The sequence below is a fragment of the Cinclus cinclus genome, chromosome 1 (assembly GCF_963662255.1).
Source record: "Cinclus cinclus chromosome 1, bCinCin1.1, whole genome shotgun sequence".
NCBI classification, from domain to species: domain Eukaryota; kingdom Metazoa; phylum Chordata; class Aves; order Passeriformes; family Cinclidae; genus Cinclus; species Cinclus cinclus.
In genome coordinates, this window is record NC_085046.1 from 102,084,532 (window position 1) to 102,104,321 (window position 19,790).

Genomic DNA, 19,790 nt, shown 5'->3' on the forward strand with positions numbered 1-19,790 from the left:
GATAAAATCCTCTTGCAAGGGTTGTTTGATTCTGCTGTGAATCTGGATTAGAATGCTAAATTCAAAACCTAAAATACCCATTTTGCAATTCAGAGACCTAATTCATACTAAAGGGTAATGGTAGTGAGGATGTTACATCAGCTATGAACTGCAGGATGCTATCTAACATAAAGCTACACATTGAAAATTAAGTCATTAAAATCACAGGAGTGCTCTTCTTAACTCACAGCTTAACATTGATTTCAGCTTTGTTGTCAAACATTTCTTGACTTGTCCCTTCTTTTTTTTCCCTCTGGTCAGAGATTCATGGTGACATTGCTCCCTGTGTAGAGAGTGGTGAAGAAAGATCCTTGGAGGTCTAACTCAGGCCCTTTATGCCAGCTGCAGCATCTTCCCACTGCTGTGGGCGGAGGGTGTAAGGGACAGGCTGAGATTGGGAGTGGTGCACTCAGGATACGGATGATTGTAGCCAAAAACAGAGGGTGCACTGGACCTTCTGCCTCACCAGCTTTGCATAGGATTCAAAACTGAAGTCTCAGATGAGTGTCTCTGGGTGCCAACACTCATTTAGGGGAATTTAAACACACTACAAGAGTGATGCATTCATACGAACTTTCTAATGAAATAGGCAGAATCACGTTCCACAAAGAAACAAAAATGCAATTTTTACTATGACAGGAATGTAAGTGACAACATTCCTAGTATTTTGTCTTTGTAGCTGCTGTTGCAAAGCCAGGCATTTGTTATTCACAAGTATGTGTGAAGTTTTTGAGTATGTTTTAACCTTGGAACTGTGTTTCAGATACCAGGAAATACATGCTTGAAGTAAAAGAGCTGTCTGTGTCTGCAAACACCAGTGCTGTGATGGATTTAAGTCACTTTGGGGAGTTCAGTCAAAAGCTAATGAATACATCTTCTACATTGTCCCAAGTTAATGACTCTTTGAGGAAAACAAGTGAACTCATAACTGATTCATCAAAAGCTGGTAAGTTTGCTCTGTGGAAACGTCACTGCTTGCAGAAGCAGTATTAATATTCAGTTTTAACAGGCATTAAGTATGAGTCTGATGCACTGAGAGTTTATTCCTAATTCAGTAAAAATGTTAACTTTTCTTAAGAGTCCACTAGAGGATTTACATGGGAGGTAGGTCTGTTACTGATGTTAAAAATTGCTGAAACCAAAATTATCGCAAACTGGCTAAGTATTTTAGCAATGAACAGTACATTTTACTTTCACCCTGCCTCAACATTTCTTTTATGTTTTTACAGCATTCACAGCTGAAAAACAAGTTAAAGAAGTTGAAGCACAAGCAAGTCTCTTATTGGACAGACTCAAACCTTTGAAAATGCTAGAGGAGAACCTGAACAGAAACTTGTCTGAAATTAAAGAACTTATCAGCCAAGCTCGCAAACAGGCAGCATCTGTAAGTTCCATACTCCCAGACTTAAACAAATTTTCACTTTTAGCAGGGAAGTTCTTTGAGATATGCAGCCTAAAATTTACTTTCAAGGTGCCTGGTTGTTGTGGAATCTCAGTGAGGTCTAGAGAGCACTGTCTGATGTTAAAATCATAATGGTAGTGCTGTTAGTACATTTTAAGGTTTTAGCATCGAGGTTCTTACTGCATTTGTGAGTTTGTCAGAACAACAAGCTAGTAATTTTTCTGCTATTTCCTCCTGTTTCCAATAAAAATAATGAAACAGCATGTCAGAGAGAAATCATGAAAGATTTGGTGAGAAAGAGACAAATTGGGGGATGGTACTGCTATTCTCTTTAATACAAGATGCTAATGCCCCCATATAAAATCAAGTACCATTACAAATGTTTTGTCAAGAGTGTTGATTCTATCAATAAATTTGCCATCTTTGGCCTGTCATGTCCATGTGTTCTTTGCAAGATGCAGCTGAGCATCCAGAGTACTTTGACAGTATACTTGGTTTTGAATCTCTGCTTCTCCCTCTTCTCCCTTAAAGACAGCAAAAGTGAATCAACTGTACTATGGATCTCATTAGACTGTGAGAGAAATATGCAAATGACTTTGCAATGAGTAATTTTTTGTATGCCTTTCACATAATTGTGGACATGTTATTGCAAGGTTTTCAGAGGTTTTTTTAAAAAAACCAGCAGGCACTCAGTTCTTCCTGCAAATCTTAATTATATGGTTATTGCTTCTCTGTCGCAGTCTACTGAAGCTTAATGAATCCACTGCAAAAAAAAGGAGAATTATATTTTCTGAGGTGTCATAAGCCACATAGGTTCCTGGCAAGGTGAAAAGAAGAGTTAGCAAAGTCCCTTTTTCCAATTTGAGGACATTTGCTTTGTTTGGGGGGCATGGGGGTTAGTTTGTTTTGTTTTTTGTTGGTTTTTTTTTGTTTGTTTGTTTTGTTTTCTTTTTTTGTTGTTGTTTTTTCTTTAAATTTTTGTTTGTTTGTTTTTGTTTTGTGGAGGGGTCTGTTTTGTTTCTTGTTTGCTTTTTTGCATATTTTTGTTTGGGTTTTTGTTTGATCTTTTTTGTTTGCTGGTTTGTTTGCAATTTTTTGCTACACAAGAGAAATTTTATGTATCTGTGTCCAGATGCATGTGTATGCACAGGTGTTCTATATGCAATTAGCATTTACAGATATATTCCATGAAATGAAAGGAATTAAGGCTTTTTTTCCTTGCTAAAATGGATTTTCTGTCATTATACTACCAAGCTGCCGGTAGTTTGGCTGAAGTTAGCTTGGATCAACGCTTTATCAGTTTACTAAACAGTGGTTTAAACAGGGCTGTGACAACAGGAATATGATTTATTTAATCTTTAAAAAGTTGAACTTGACATATATTCACAAAAGCACTTTGTAATATTGTGTAAACTCTTACAAATTTGAAATAATCAGAATTATTGCAGACTGTCTCCTTAATTTGTTTAAAAAATTTCTCTCCACATAGACTAGAAATAGTTTCCTTTATTTTAAAACATTTTTAATATCTGTATCGTTATTTTCTGATATTATTACATGGCTTTGTGCTTATATATGGTTTTCTGACCCAAGTTTGTTTTCTGACGTATTTGAATAGTTTTTTTTTACTGATTCAAACCTCTCAACTGAGTGAGTGTGTTAAGACAGATTTCATTCTTTTTTATTGTGAATCTCTTTATCAAGTGATACCTAGAAGATAGCAAAAATCTAACCCTGGTAGCAATACTTGGATTGCATGGAAGTGTCTCAGCAGAAAGTTTGCATTTGTTGGTCAGAAGCTAGGTACATACTCTACAAATGAGTGCTGTGTACACTGAGATTGGGTTAGATTCCCTTTTCTTCTTCTCCCCCCAGATTAAAGTTGCAGTATCAGCAGACAGAGATTGCATTCGTGCCTATCAACCCCAAATTTCATCTACAAATTACAACACCTTGACACTCAATGTGAAAACTGCTGAACCAGATAACCTCCTTTTCTACTTGGGTAGCAATGGAAAGGTAAGTTCTGGTGTGCATTTACTGAAAGTGATGATAGTCAAACGTTTTAAATTACGCTTAAAAATTTTAAATATGCTTTTTCTTACTTGATTTCAAACTAAGTTACCAAGTGGGACCCCTTGCAGACAGGTTTGTTCAGTAGGGTTGGAAATATTTTTCTGCCTTAGATGATTCCAGAGATTTTCAAAGGTAGACAATAAAAGCACCGTATTGCTTAGCCATTGACTGTTGGCCCTGTGATTAAACTCCCCCTTCCTTTTTTCTGTGTTGTGCATTAACCACATGGAGTGTAACACCCTCTGTGATACTTTTATATAGCATGCTGGAGTATATCAAACGATTTCCTTGGTAACACAGCTGAACTTCTTGAAGCTGGCTCTCATGAGTATGGTGCATCCACTCACTTGAAAGGGAGTGTGATGGCTCACTGTCACATTGCTCTCCTCTTCATTCCCTCTGTAATCCCAATAAATGCACAGCTGTTAGTTCCTTGTGGCACACTATCATGGGATAGTACTTTTCCACAGGCTGGTAAATCACTTCACACACACTCAGGATTGTCTATTTCTAGACATCTATATATCTGTACATCTCCTGTTTATATATCTATATATCTATCTATAGATATAAATATAGATATATAGATATATATTGTATAAAGAAAACATTCAGCTACTTGCATGTGACCTGAGGGACTTTTGATTCATTAGAAGTGAGTGAAAAGCCTGATTTTGCTAAATGTCAGCTCCTGTAATATGGGTTGCAGGGACATGAATCCAGAAAGACTTTTTCCATGTTACTGTTGAAAATACACATTTGATGCCATTAATTAGAATAGGCTCTGCTGTTTTTCAGACAGACTTCCTGGCAGTGGAGATGCGACGTGGTAAAGTAGCTCTTCTTTGGGATTTGGGCTCTGGATCAACAAGAGTGGAATACCCTGATTTTCAAATTGACAACAACAAATGGCACAGAATACATGCTACCAGGTAATTAAAATCAGAATGTCTAAAATTGTGTACACAAAGCATCCAGAGTTTTTCAGTGATGAGATTTTTTCTTGTCCTTAGAAAGAGAAGACAGTAGTATGTATGTGTTGATTAGACCTGGTGATTTGTAAGACTATTTATTAGTATTTGTGTTTGGCAGGTTTGGAAAAACAGGTACACTCAGCATAGAGGAAATGAACTCCAATCAGAAGCCTTCACCTAAATCTGGAACCTCTCTGGGGACAGCCAGCATATTGGATATTAACAAGTCAACCCTAATGTTTATTGGAGGACTTGGAGGCCAGATCAAGGTTAAATTCTGAGATCAGCCTTCTGTTAATTGTTTTGAACATGTTTTGAGAAATACATTTGCATTAGAAGTAATTGCATATTTGGTTACTTTGTCAAGAAATGCCAACTACTCTGAGCATAAAGCAGAGATGCTGTAAGAGTCTTATAGTATCCTGAAGTTAATTTTCCCTGGAAATTTTTACAGAAAGTTTTAACCAGGACTGTCTGTGTCTGCATGCACCATATATAGGCATTATAAAATGAACTTGGGTTGTGTTTGCTTCTTCCACGGTTTATTTTAGCTTGCAGGTGTTATTCATGCCATGAGGTGGGTAAGTAGGTCAAGGACATAGGTATTTGGCTTTTTTTGAGGTACTAATCTATTATTATTTGAATTATAATTGTTAATAGTTCTACTAAAACATGTTGTTTTCTTATTATGACTTTTATCTAACAAAGTTCAAGGAAAACAACCAAGCAAAAATTTTTCTGCATAATTTTCAGAGTACTTAACATTAATTTGTATTCATGAAGTATTTCTTGTCTTATAGAAATCACCTGCTGTTAAGGTGACCCATTTTAAAGGGTGCCTTGGAGGGGCGTCCCTGAATGGCAAATCTATTGGCCTTTGGAATTATATAGAAAGAGAGGGCAAGTGCAATGGCTGTTTTGGAAGGTATTTCGTCTCACTCTTTTTTCTTTTTTTAATTTTTTTTATTTCCTTTTTATTTTTTTAATACAGGTTTATAATAATTTACATTTATAATGTTATATTTTTGTGTTAACTAAAATAATAGGGAGCGCAGACAAATTGCAGCGTTTCACTGATCATTAACTTACAGTTCTGAGCACATTAATCTGAATGCGTTGGTAGTGTCAAATAACTTCCTTGTTTGGAATTTCAATTTTTGAATCTCTTTCTCAGAGGAGTTTTATTGTTGCTCTCTATTTTGTGCATGGGAAGTAGAGACTACCAGTGAACCAAAATACTTTGGAATCTTTGCTTTCCAGTAAGATAGATTTATTCTTTCTTAGGGTAAGAAATGATGTAAAGCAGTCTTACAAAAAAAATTGATAGCAAAACTGCAGCCACTGAGCTTGGTACCTTTTGCAGACAGTACTCTTTTTATGCTTAAGGAACAGAAAAGAAATATGCTTGTCCATATTCCCTTTGCAGAATATTTGATGCAGAAACAGCAGAGGGTGCTGTTTGATTGTATATTTTTATGTGTCTTGTGCTGCAGGGAAAGGGGCTAATAGATCATGTATTGTAAGTGCAATTATGCAAAGCATTTTGATAAATTGATGACATGTTTTAATTTAGAGGGTGTATGCTGTAACAATTATTTTTCCCCTTAGGAAATGATTGGGTTTGGCTTTTATTTTCATACATAAGGGAAGAACACTTGTGTGCATCCTTCTCTATGGCTAAATCATGTGTTGTGAGATTGTATAATGAAAGTGGCTGTTTGGCTGGAAACCTTCAGTTATTCATTGCATCAAGATTCAAGTGTTTTCCCACACTTTATAAATTACTACCTGGAGGCTGCACTGACTCAGCTGTACCTGAAGGAAGCCAACCAGAAAGAGGGAGAGAGACTATTTACAGGGGCATGGAGTGACAGGACGAGGGGGAATGGATTCCATCTGAAAGAGAGTAGGTTTAGATTAGATGTTTGAAGGAAACTCTTCACTGTGAGTGTTGTGAGATGCTGGAAGAGGTTGCCCAGAGACATTGTGGATGCCCCAGTCCTGGAAGTGTTCAAGGCCAGGTTGGAGGGGACTCTGAGCAACCTGATCTAGTGGAAGGTGTGCCTGCCCATGGCAGGAGGTTGAATTGGATGGGCTTTAAGGTCCCTCCCAGCCCAAACTATCCTATGATCTAATTTTTCTTATATTTTATAGAAAAATTACTGGGAAAAAACCAAATGTTCGGTTAACATTTTTTTTACTGGTTTTCTGCTTCTGTAGCCCACAGGATGAGGACACTTCATTCCATTTTGATGGCAGTGGATACTCAGTTGTGGAGAAGGCACTCCGCTCAACAGTGACTCAGATAATAATATTTTTCAGTACCTTTTCACCGAATGGGCTTCTTCTGTATCTTGCTTCTAATGGCACTGTAAGAAAATGGACCAGATTCCTAAATTGTCATACACAGTGTTTGGTGGTTTACTGGCTTCTTCATTTTTCAGCTCACATATATTAGAGCATATTACTACTTTTGTGTAGTTCATCACCTGTGATTGGCATCGTCAGCCAAAGGAATAAAGACAAAAATCCTAGAGGACAACTCATTAAAGCAAATGTTCACCTAAACTAAGGGCAAAATTAAACAATGAAAATAATTCTTCACAATTTATTTACATTTTTAGAATAAAAATAAATTGTTTAGACTAAAGGACAGAAAAGGAAACAGTAAGGGCAACAAGCTAGTTTTTTTCAGTTGGAGAAACCTTTCCAGAATGTAAAAATATTTCAGAACTGAACTTGCAGAGGGACAATATAATAATGAAAAACCATATTGAATTAAATCCATAAGATGGGAATTCAGTAAACTGAAACAAATTAAATAAAACTCCTGCGACAGCAATATAACCCGGACCCATCAGCAGACCTTCACAGTCATGTCATGCAGTTTACTGCATTCTTAGATGGTGGTTTTCTATTTCTGAAGGAAAGAAAAGCTTTGTTTGGGTACAGATTCTTTCAGAATCACTGCATTATTCATTTGCTTTATGTATTCGCTGCCTGAATACATTGCACAATGCTATCTGATTTAAGCTTTACAGTTCAGAGGGGGCACCTTTAATGCAATTCAGAAAGTATTTTTTAATGTTTGAGGAAGGTTTTTGCTTCTTGCAGAAAAAACATCATAGTGTTTGATCATTACACTAACTGTCAAACCAAATTGCTTTTAACTTCATCCAAAATCAGGAAAACTTGACTTTGTTATTTACCTCTTCCTCTGCTGAATAATCAAACCTCACAACCCATTTAAGTAAGAATAATAAGACAGAACTAAAATACATCATTGAGAGGTATTTGTAACTTAATTTTCCTAAATATAGTGAAGATGAGCATCTTGGGTGTAACAAATAGTCCCAGGTGCAAGAGTTCCTAAATCTTTTCCACATAGTAGGCCAAACCTGCCAGGGATGCATTCTTCAGGAAGATTTTATTTCCAGGAATGTAATCTATTAGTTTGTAATCTGTTTTTGTTTTGGGTTTTTTTTCTTCGTCTCAGAGAGACTTCTTGTCCCTTGAGCTTGTTGATGGCAAAGTGAGGGTGACTGTTGATCTTGGTTCAGGACCCCTTGCTCTTACAACAGAAAATCGTTACAACAATGGAACGTGGTATAAAATCTCATTCAATCGGAATAAGAAGCAAGGTAGGCTACAGATTGAAAAATCTGGGTGTCTGCACATTTACAAATACAAATATCTAAGATAGCTGAAAGGAACTTCACTGCAACCAAATTTCATCACTTCCAGTGCAGCGTCTTTAGCAGCCACATCTATGATATTTTGCTTTTAGAAGGACTAAGGTGTAAATCTTGTGCTTGGTTTAGCACATCTCATAAAGAGCAGGTAGTGTAGAAACTGCTGCACAAAAACATACCAATAGTCTTTGAAGACTGAGACTTTTGTCTGAGTCTGTAGATGATTCTTTTCTCTTCTGCATTTTAATATTACTTAATAAAATTGTTCTGTGGGGGCCTGTGTTTCAGCAATAATGCATATGTGCTAATAGCTATAACATACTCTCATATGTAATTATTTTCCTATGGACTTCTCCAGATTTGGTTTTGGCAGAGAGAAATGAATGAGATTAACAGAATAGCTGCAAATACAATAAATTGGTAATTGTAAAAATAAGAAGATTGTCCATACATGTCCAAGTCAATGAATACATTTTCCTTTATTACAGACAAGGTTGCCAGAAGGGAAGAATGTGTTCTCATGTCCTTCTCCACTTCTTTACTCCCTTTTCTTTGCAGGAATTTTGGCAGTCATGGATGCATATAACATTAATTATAAAGAAACCAAGCAAGGAGAATCTCCTGGTGTTGCCTCAGACCTGAACCGCTCTGATAAGGACCCAATCTTCATTGGTGGGCTTCCAAGATCGAGGACTCTGAGGTAAATTGTCTCACTTTTGCACCTCTCCTAAGACTCATGTAAGGTGAGGGAAGAACTTTTACATACTCTTATCTCCTTTGAAATTAGAGAAAAAAGTGAATTCTGGAGTTTAGTTTATGGCCACACATACCACATTTCTCCTTTGACTTTAAACTCTGATGTGGTGCTTTCCTCTGGTAGGTCTGATGCTGTAGTTCAGATCAGAATTAATTTGGTTTTCTTCCTCCAAGGGTGATTTCCACCACAGCAGCTGCCACAGCAGCCCTCCCCTGCTCTGTGAGGGAAGCATTCAGCATTGCTGTCTGCAATGATGCTCCTTTGATCTCTCTACCTGTGCGAGCCTTGTGTTTTCCAGATGGCATTTATGGGCAAAGCTGTGCTTAAGGATAAAAGTTGGACTGCAGAATTCCTGTAATTCAGTAACTTGGAACAGAGGAAAAACCACTGTGAACAGATAAACAGAAAACATTGCAAATACATATTTTATAACATGTCTCTAGATTATAGGCGTTTTTTCTATTGTATATCTGTACTGAATTTGCTAAGTCACATTTCTTCCACTGGTTTCACTGTGAAAGGATAAATATGGCAAGAGAAAATCTAATTAAACTTTATGCATGCTCTTGACAGTAAGGTAAATTCTACTACCTTATTGGTCTCTGCACAGCCATTACAGACTGCAGATTTGTTAATCTTAGCTGGCATATCAGCCTGTGAGGGATTATGGCAAGATAACCTTAGATTTCTCAGGCTTAAACCAGGAACCAAATTAGGCATCTTGCAGACTTGAAAACTGAAAAATAGATGCTGCATAGTACACAGCTGCTGTTACCCCTTTACACAATCCATTTTCCTTCAGCTGAAGATTCACCTTAAAGTTTTGGGAAATCACCTGACTTGGCAACACAGCATTACACATTTGTATGCTTTAATTTGGGTACAACTTTATCTTGGCTCTTTTTAAGACAAGATTTATTATCTGAGAGTAAAACTAAAATTTCACCTCTTTTCACTTACACCAGACCTATTGCATTCTTTAAAACAGATCTCTTTCTTTTCTTAGTGAAGAGAAATTAATCTTTTCTCCCAGGAGATTCCAAGTATTACTCCTTGGAAAGAAAGCCTTGTTTTGTGTTTCAGGAAAGGTCTTAATAGTAGAATGTATGTGGGATGCATCAAGAATCTTGAAATATCTCGTTCCACCTTTGACTTGCTTAGAAATTCATATGGAGTAAGAAAAGGCTGTGTATTGGAGGTAGGAGACTTTAAAGTTTTGTGACTTGATCTTTGTTTTAATGAAATAGTGGTGCTTACTGTGAGTTGAAACAGATTTATCTTTAAAAATTCTAAGATAATTGATTTTTTTTCTTACCTGACACTATGTAGGGATATATTCAGTAATTATTTCTGTTCTTCAAAAAATAGCCTATTCACAGTGTGAGCATCATGAGCAATGGATACATTGAGTTAGTACCTAAGTCCTTAAGCCCAGAGTCAGAACTGATGGCAACTTTTGCTACAAAGAACAGCAGTGGCATCATCCTTGCTGGACTCAGCAGGGGACTGGAAAAGCGAAGACGAAGACAAGCACATTTGGCAAGTACTGAAAAGAAAGAAGTTTTGGGCATTATTTTTGCCATTTTTATTGTGTAAAATCAAGTCAGGTTGTATATTGTGTGTCTGATGGACAGTTGGACCCTCTAGAATCCAAAGAGAAAATCTTACTATTTCCTGCTCCAAGAGAAGGGGTAGTGTGTGTGTGCGTGTGTGTGTGTATGTGTGTGTGTGTGTGTAAAAAAAACCCCCTCCTGTACTAGAGTTATTTTGACAGAGAAATGTCCAGCTTTTGTGTCTCCTGTTAGAAGGCTTTCTCTGGTACCTCTCTGAGAGGTACCAATACAATTCTTACTAGTCTCTGAGTTTCATTAAAAAGTTTGCAACAAGGTTGGAGGTTAATTTTTCTCATGTATGTTCTATTTAAACGTTAAATGTGTGCCTGAATATTGAGCTACAGTTAAAAATTAATCCTCTGATTAAATCTACAGCCCTTCTTTTCCATCATGTTGATTGATGGTCATCTTGCAGTGCATGTTAATGCTGGAGATAGAGCAAACACTAGGAAAGTAGTTCTTCAGTCTGCTAATGGAACATACAGTGATGGACAAGAACACTCTGTCATCCTAATTCGGAATAAGAGGTACATGTGACTACAAAGAGTACTACCTGTTTAATTATTGTATGTTGTCAGTTCATTGCACTCTCTGAGGAATTGCCTTTGCTAGCTTATTAGGTGGGATAATCAGGGCTGTGCTTTTCTCCTGTCAGTGCAGATGTTCTGATTTACATGGTAATTTTATACAGTCACTGATAGAGGTGTAGCTAAAAGCTCTCAAAATCTCTAGAACAGCTTGGAGCACTTGAGTACAAGCATACTGAATAGTTTTAGAAAAAAGATACACAGCTATCAAAATAATTCAGAAAGATATTTGTCAAAACTTTACATTTTAAAAATCATCAAAAGAGGGGCTTCCATTTTTAAGACACTGAAAGGATTATAAAAGTGATGGAATCTTTATTTATGAGAAGAGGATGTTTTTGAGGCTGATAGGAAGGTTTTTCATCTGCAAATGACTCTCTAAGACCTTGTTGAATGTTTTCCCTACTTTATCTTTTTCAGGATCATAACTATACAGGTGGATGAAAGTAAACCTGCAGAATTGAGGCTTGGTTCAGCAGCAGAAAATAGCCCCATTAATATTTCCAACTTCTACGCTGGTGGCATTCCAGCAGGAGAGGGCATCTTAGGGTTAAAATTGGCTGGCTCCTTTCATGGCTGTATCAGCAACCTTATTTTTAACAAGGAGTAAGTCAGAAGGGTAACTGCCTTGTTTTGGAAAACTGTGTATAATAACTGTTAAATGTAGTTTGTGATCTCTTCCGTGAAAATTCCATTTGCCTGGTTTTTAACATAAGACATGCATGATATCAGTGATCTGGTATTATAACACCCAGAATATTGATATTACCAGCTATATATCTAAATAGTGTTAAAAATGTCTTTAATGTTTACACAGATGCTGCACAAAGCACAGCTTTCTCTTACTATAATTTCATCTGCAGTGACACACAGAATGGTTTTGCAAAAATATTATAGATTCATAATGTTCTGTGGACAGATTATTTGCCACTTCTCAATCTGTTTGTCATAGAGGCCACTTTTTTTCTTTCCTTTTCTCCTGATACTACTGAAAGACCTTGTAAATACTCTCCTTCTGCTTCAGAAATAAGCAGAAATGAACCTTGTAAAATGTGTGGGGTTTTTTTTTTGGTTTTGTTTTGTTTTTAATATAGGCTTTTATATTTCACCACTTCCATGAAGTATGAACATGTGGATATGGACAGCTGCTTTCTGTCAGAGAAGCCTAAACCAGTTGTACAACCATCAGGCATTGGGATTCAACCTGAACTTCAGGCTTTACCAGTTCCCCTGAGACCTCTCACAGATACAAAAAAAGTACGTATTGCAGCAAAGCCCTGTTGCCACCTCTTTTGTCCTTTCTTTGTGGAGAATTATGGAATTATAGACTGCACGTATTTTCTTCCTCTGCAGTGTGGAATGGTCCAATGGATGTTGATTTGAAATTTGTGTTTCCTATAGAAAAACTGATACTAACCTTTGTAGCAGCCTGTTGGCCATTTGGAATGGAAATGTAGCTAGGTTTATCTCTCTTCAGGCAGCAACAACAACAACAGGAAGAAAAAGTGGAATGATAATCTTCCAACAGAAGGACTTGACAGTAACTATTATCTTTAGTGTATTCCTGCCAACAGGACTCTGTGCCCAAATTTGCATTAGCTGTGCAGTTCTGCATTCACATTTTCCTGGTCACACACATGCAGTCTCTGCTCTCTGTCAGAGAGGAGGCACAAACCACTTGAGAGACACAGCGTCTGAATGCAGCTTGCATGGCACCTGTTTCCTCTCATGCAGTCCTGTTCCCAAGAGAGAAGGCACATCTTTCCTCCTGCAGATGTGCAGCTGCACATCTTTATAATGAAGGGTTTCCAAAGCATTCTGAAAACATTTTCCTGTGGCAACAGAAAGCAAGCTTTTTTACATTGGATTTTATAAAAGCAAGATTTCGCACATACAACTGCAACTATAAAAATGAGTAAGATTTCCTTTTTAGAGCTAAAGTATAGCATTGTCTTATGCTCTGTTACTTGGCTCTTCATACCCCAAGCCATAAGGAAAACGTGCATCCTCATAAAATGGGAAAATATTTCTTCCAAAGCTATAAGATTTTCACACTGGAATTTTACTTCTAGCATCAGTTATCAAAATGGCTATCAATTAAGACAAAAAGTGAATTGAATATGTTTCAATCTACAAACATTTTTCAGTAGAAAAGGCCAGTGCTGTCTACACAGCTTAATTATTAGTTCTTTTTGAGCCTGAAGATAGGTTGGAATGATTTTGAGTTTAGTTAATTGATGTTTTGTTGTATTCTTCATGGTTATCTTGTGGCTCAGTTTTGCTTCCTACAAAGCTCTGTGCAGGCACATTGTCATTCAGCAGTTCCTGGGCAGCACCTGACACTATCCTACTCAATAAAGACCTTTCATTAACAGGTAGTTTGTGCAAAAGATGAGCTGCCTGATCATGTTCAAGGTGCCTATCAGTTTGGACTTGCCAAAGGCAGTCACTTGACTCTGCTCTTCAATCAGTCTGCTGTCAGGAAGAAGTGAGTATATCCTGAACTACACATGAACACAGTACTATTTTGTATTGAGCTGCAAGAAGTGCAGTGATGATTTTCATGATCTATCACCGCATTGCCAGCTTTGAACATGGCCCTCACTTCAGGTTTCTGTGAGGTCCTCATGGAAGAAAGTATCATATCCCACGTTAATGATCACGAGTTTAGTAATTCATGGTCAGAGTTCTGCATTTTTTTTCCTCTTAGACTTGAGTCGCACTGTGGCATCTGTAAATACTTGGATTTCTTTTTTTCCGCATGCAGAGCTTACATCCAGTCCTTATTCCTTTGATGCAGATGACATCTCGCCCTCTCTCTATTTTCTGCAAGTATACCTTTCATTTTTGAAGGTGCACTTGAAGGAGAAAAGGCTATAGAGAAGAATCATTTTGTTGAGACCTAATGTGTGACAGCCTTTCTGCCTCTTTTACTTGTTTGAGAGGTTCCCAAGAAGGTCCCCATCACACAACCTGAAAGTCACTTGTATTTGCTTCTTTCAACTCAGGAAGTCTCCACAGGCATTGAGAAAAGAGTGTTTTTTCCTTCTAGCCCTTCTGTTGCAGCTACTGAGCAAAGGACATTGCAGAGGATTGATGCCATGTAGTCTGAACCTGGTGTCCACATAATAAATGGCTCATTCATCTCCTCTACCTTTTAAGCCTCCTTCTGTTCTCAGTCTGCCCATAATATCCCAGTAAGCCTGGCTAATAGTAATGGATGCCATAAAGTTATCCTGGAATGGGTTCCTTTCTTAGGGCAATAAGGAAGCCTGAAGTCACAAACAGCTGAGCCTGTCCCTCTTAAAGTTCATCTCACTCTTTGACAAGCACTTTTTCTACTTCTGACAGGTACAGCACTGATTTCCATTATGATATACATTATAAGTCATGCTTTCTTAGAATCAACACAAATTCTACTTTTCTGGCCTTTGTAATAATAAATCTCCTTTCATAACAATAAATTGGTTCAGGCTATTCTGTGTGTCCAGAAAAGCTTTTCATCACTGAAGAAGAAATACCTTTCAGTAACACTGAATTTTTATTGTCTAGGCTTTCCGTCCAGCTGAATCTCAGAACCTTTGCCTCCAGTGGCTTGATTTACTACATGGCTCACCAAAACCAGGTTGATTATGCAGCCCTACAGCTTTATGGGGGACAGCTCCATTTCTCATTTGATTTAGGCAAAGGAAAAGCAGTAGCTCTTCACCCTGCTGTTATCAGTGATGGAAAATGGCATACGGTAGGTGGTCGCCAATCTTGTGCTCCATTTTCTCTTCCCTGGAGCTACTGGCATGGATTTTGCTTGCCTTCTCTGTATACTTTCTGTTTTGCAAAAGCAAACTGGTTCTAACCCAATCATGAACTCATTCAGAAAACTTTTATTCGATAATTATTTCCTTTTAAAATTGTCATCAATTGTACATCAAATCCATCTTCCAACTACTGTCAAGTACCTCAAGCCTTTTAGGAATTAAATAGTTCACCAGTTGTGTAAGTGATGGTCATCTTCAACAGAGAAGGATCTAACAGAGAGGTGTAAAAAATCTGACCTTTTTGACAGAGAGCTTTCAATGCATTATGTTACCAAAGACCTGCACTTCAGCATGTGACAGGGTGACAGGGATTTGTGAGTGCACAGTTTCCCTTTTCTCCCACTTACCACTTATTACCTGAGCGCATCACAGCAGCTAGTGACAACAGGGAAGCACTGTCTTTCCTTTCCTTGGTTGAGGCAACATGAGAAAGGGGGACATTTGAAATGCATGGAGGACTTGTCTTAAGTAGAGTTGAGGAGAAACTATGTCTAAAGGTGTAACACAGCACTCAGGGCCTTCTGCACAAAGATTGTGTCAGTCTCTGTTGGCCCAACTCCTCAAAGCAACTCACCTTCTACTGGCTCTGGCTTTCTGTGTGAGAAGTGACTGTGATGTTTGCAGGAGTTTTAGAAGTAACTCTGAGGATATCACTTTTTCTAAAGGCAGGTGAGGATGACAATATTCATCCTGTTAAGCTTCCCCTCCCTTATGCCTATGTGAAGCCTTCACTTGAGGAAGTAGCTTCTGTGGGACAAAGTGATTGATGACACAAAGCTGCCAGCTTTCCTAGGTGCCTTGGGAATCAGCAGAGTTCTTTTTGCTTTTCATACATAACCAGCAGAAGGAAAAACAGCAAAAATTAACAAGAAGAAAGGAAATGTGAACTTCTGTTAGAGGTATCGCAGTTAAGCTCTGCTGCCTGCCCTGAAAGGAGGAGCACTCCAGGACTTGCAGCTGCCTGTTTAAAATTACACATACTCACACTGAACTCCTACTGACACTATCCACATTTTAAGAGCTGAACAGATTCTATAAAAGAGTTGACCTATCTTTTACCACCCAGGACATAAATCAGGAGCTTCAGCTTTCTTCAGAGATTAAGGCTGTCACACCACTCCCAGCTGGGGGTGATCATTGCAGTCCCTCTGCAATCAATGCAAACTAATATACATTGCTACTGAAAGAAGCACCACTTCTTTTGATTCTCTGCTGATACCACCCTGCTTTACCCCTTTATACCCTAACCAGCCCAAATGTTCATGAAACCTCATTTTGAACCTAGTCATGATTCTGAGTGGAGCTAAATGTAAATAGAGAAGATTAAATGGCTGCTGACTTCCCTCAGCTGCATGTAATTGTTTTAGGGCAAGGCAGGCATGAGGACATGAGTGAACAAGATGGACAGAACTGGACAGGTTTTTGGTCATAGTGGATGTAGCACTGCCTCTCATAAAGTGACAGCATAGGAATGTGCACTTCAGAGAACTGAGATGGATCAGCTGTTGGGTAGCACAGTATTTCCAGGAGGCCAGCACAGAATGTCTTTTTCCAAACTCAGTGATGTACCCATATCCTAAGGCAATGAACTGATGATTTAAATAAATTACAAAACACTGAAAACCTTAGGCAGGACAGTATGAAATCACTGTGAGCCCTTGGGAAGGCAAGAAAGCCGTTTAACTGCTCAATTGCATTCAGAAATGGTCACAGCCTCAGGAAGAATTTTAAGAGAGTACCTCAGAACAGAATGTCAAAGCAATTGAACCACTAAACATTTGTCTTGCTTATTTCTATGGCAGATGATGGCTAGGTAACAAATTCAGCTTACTTGTTTGTTTGCATGCTTCCCTTTTTTCAGGTTAAGACGGAATATGTAAAAAGAAAGGGCACAATCATTGTGGATGGACAGGAATTGGTAGCGGTCAATGCTCTGGGAGATGGTAGCACCTTGGACGTGGAAGGGAAGCTCTATGTGGGAGGACTCCCTTTAGACTACGTGCCAAAGAACCTTGGGAATGTAAGAAGGTTTGGGGTGGGGGGTGTGTCTGGCATTTTGCAAGACTAGAATGAGCACATATTGCAGCAAACTCATCTAATTCACAATCCTGTCTCTGACAGGCTAAAAATAAGTACTTAGGGAAAGAAGCAACAAGGAAAGTAATGACCCTTTACTAGATCAATCTTTCTAGCTTTCTTTGGCTTAATGACTCGAACTGCAGCTTATATCTTTGTGTGTTAGTAAAAGACCTTAACAGAACTTATTTTCATTCTGTTACTCTGTTAAAAATGGATAAAGAATATAAATTCCTGTCTTTCACAGTATAGGGTAAAAACACAACCTACAATCTCAGATGTTTTGGTACCTGAGTCCTATTGCATTCAAATGGAAATTAGATGCCTTAAATATCTCTGAAAGACTGGGTTTAGCTGTCTTTAGGTTAAAACATATTTTTAACACATGCTTTTAGAGGGTAGATTTCTGTCACCTTCCTCCTTGTGCAGCCTTTGTATCGATGAGGATTATGGTGGTGATGATAATGTTTTTCCTAGAATTGTAGAATGCCCTGATTTGGAAGGGATCCTCAAAGATCTTCATTGTCCAACTCCTGGCTTTGCACAGGACACTCCAAGAATCACACCCTGTGCCTGAGAGCATTGTCCAAATGTTTCTTGAACTCTGTCAGGCTGGTGCTGTCACCACTTCCCTGGGGAGCCTGTTCCAGTTCCCAGACACCCCCTGGAGTGATTCAGATGAATCTTTTTGATGAAGAGAGCTTGCAAAATGTCCTACAGAAATCTTGATTACTCATTAATTTGCTGAAGCATGCTTGGAATGTTTTTACCGTTGGGTGTATCCCTGCTCACAGTCAAACAAATAACAATTATTTCTGTATATTATAGACAGTGTATACTCTGCTTCTAAACTATTTGGTTTTGACTCCAAGACATTATGTACCTTACATAATTACATGTAATAATAGAAATTTAATTATGTAAATATTTTAGATTCTGCTGTGTTTTGTTCAGATAATATTTTATCTGCAATGAAATCAGGTGAATCCCTAAGAGAGCATTGCAGCAGTTTTTACTAAATATTGTTTTTTATGTTTCCATATGCTTAGGTTTCTCACAGTACTCCTGCCTGCATTGGTAGCATGGAAATTAATGACAAACAACTGGACAACGAGAGTCCTGTTTCTATCTTTGCTGTGAATAAATGCTATGAAATAGTGCAGGAGGGTACTTTCTTTGATGGAAGTGGCTTTGCTGCTCTTGGTAGGTGTCATTCAATGGAAACAGTGCTTTACTGAATTAATGTTAATGAAAACATACTCTTTTTAGGTCTTTCTGGAACTGTGTGTAATTAACTGACTCCTCACACAGTGAGTGCATGCCCTGCATATGGATTTCTAACTGAGTCCCTTTACTCCGTTCATCCAAAAGTGGAAATTTCTGCAAAGGACTATCTTGGACAAATAAAAGAGATAATGATTTTAGCGCCGGGGGAAAAAAAATGAACTACATCTTTCTTTAGCTAAGAATATCCATGTTCATGATGTTAAGGTCTTATAAAGAATATGAAGACAAAAGACTTGGGAAGTAACATGATGGATTACATTTGTGCTCTTTCCTGTTTCTTACAAATGAGATAGGATGGATTAAATCTGAATTAATAAAAAAAATATTATTTGGGAGTTTATATTTTCCAGTAAAATATGGGAATTATGACTTCGGAAAACTTATTTTCCAGAGGTTCTGCAAGGTCATATAACAGCAGCATTATTAACAAGTTTTTAAAACCTTTCGATGGCAATGTATGTATTTAACTTTGTGGGCTGCAAGTCTCCTGCTAGAAGCTGAACTTCTGAAAATTCAGCTGAACAGCTGAAAAGTAAGCTGAACTTATTTTCAGTCAGAGAAGGCTACAAAGTGCGGTCTGATGTGAACATCACCCTGGAGTTCCGTACAACAGCAGTGCACGGGGTTCTTCTCGGGGTCAGCAGTGCCAAGGTTGATGCCATTGGTCTGGAAATTGTACATGGCAAGGTAGGCTGCCTGTGCAGGCACACTGATTTCACAAGGCTTGTTTGAAACTAGGGGGGTAAAACTCTTGGAATGCCAAATGAAGTGTGATGGAGGCAACTTTCCACAGCATGAATATGGGACAGAATTTGTCTCGAGGTTTCTCATTGCCATCATATGATAAAATGTGCGATTAGCAAATGTCACTGGAACTTTTTGGATTTTTTTAATTAGTGTAATTTATGTTAGCGTGCAGCCCCTCTGACCTCCTGTACTACATACCTTGTATGTTAGACCAAATATATATCTTTTTTATTGCTTAATACTTTTTCTGCCATAAAGCTATCCTTGTCCTTGAAAAAAATATTGCATATACAATGCATGCTGTTTTGTAACCTCTTCTTCAATATACATGAGCACTTAACTCATTCTCTACTTCTACTGGCCATTATGCTCCACAAACCTTTTAACAATCAATATACATAATTCTCCAGTCAACTCTTGCATAAAAAATATACACTCGATTGCTTTTTTTTTTTTTCCCAGAAAGAGCTCATTTTTAATTCAAAGCTTCCTAACTGTAGACAGTGTTAAATATCACTGCTTTTGAGGGACATACTTTCCCAGTTAATACCTACATATTAATCCTCACCACAGAGTTAAGGAAATGTCTGCTGCTTTGAAAAATAAATACATGGAAAAAATCAATACATTTATGGGCAGTGGCAAGTGCTTTCAGGCCCCTCTTTCTCTTCAGGTATATACAGTGAATCTTCTTTCAGATCTGAAATCTGTTCCGTGGAAAACAG

General features: G+C 37.9%; 1 protein-coding gene across 1 annotated transcript in view; it reads left to right on the forward strand.

Moving 5' to 3' along the window:
• Positions 1-19,790, forward strand: part of LAMA1 (laminin subunit alpha 1) — a 94,972-nt gene that overhangs the window by 74,118 nt on the left and 1,064 nt on the right. Inside the window, exons 44-62 of the mRNA XM_062512204.1 lie at positions 803-985; positions 1,269-1,423; positions 3,317-3,460; positions 4,316-4,449; positions 4,610-4,760; positions 5,292-5,416; positions 6,712-6,862; positions 7,988-8,132; positions 8,742-8,883; positions 10,024-10,138; positions 10,309-10,479; positions 10,929-11,080; positions 11,561-11,746; positions 12,235-12,397; positions 13,516-13,628; positions 14,693-14,882; positions 16,817-16,975; positions 18,081-18,234; positions 18,872-19,005. Of these exons, the coding sequence (XP_062368188.1) occupies positions 803-985; positions 1,269-1,423; positions 3,317-3,460; positions 4,316-4,449; positions 4,610-4,760; positions 5,292-5,416; positions 6,712-6,862; positions 7,988-8,132; positions 8,742-8,883; positions 10,024-10,138; positions 10,309-10,479; positions 10,929-11,080; positions 11,561-11,746; positions 12,235-12,397; positions 13,516-13,628; positions 14,693-14,882; positions 16,817-16,975; positions 18,081-18,234; positions 18,872-19,005 (2,867 nt within the window). The remainder of the gene's footprint in view (positions 1-802; positions 986-1,268; positions 1,424-3,316; positions 3,461-4,315; positions 4,450-4,609; positions 4,761-5,291; positions 5,417-6,711; positions 6,863-7,987; positions 8,133-8,741; positions 8,884-10,023; positions 10,139-10,308; positions 10,480-10,928; positions 11,081-11,560; positions 11,747-12,234; positions 12,398-13,515; positions 13,629-14,692; positions 14,883-16,816; positions 16,976-18,080; positions 18,235-18,871; positions 19,006-19,790) is intronic.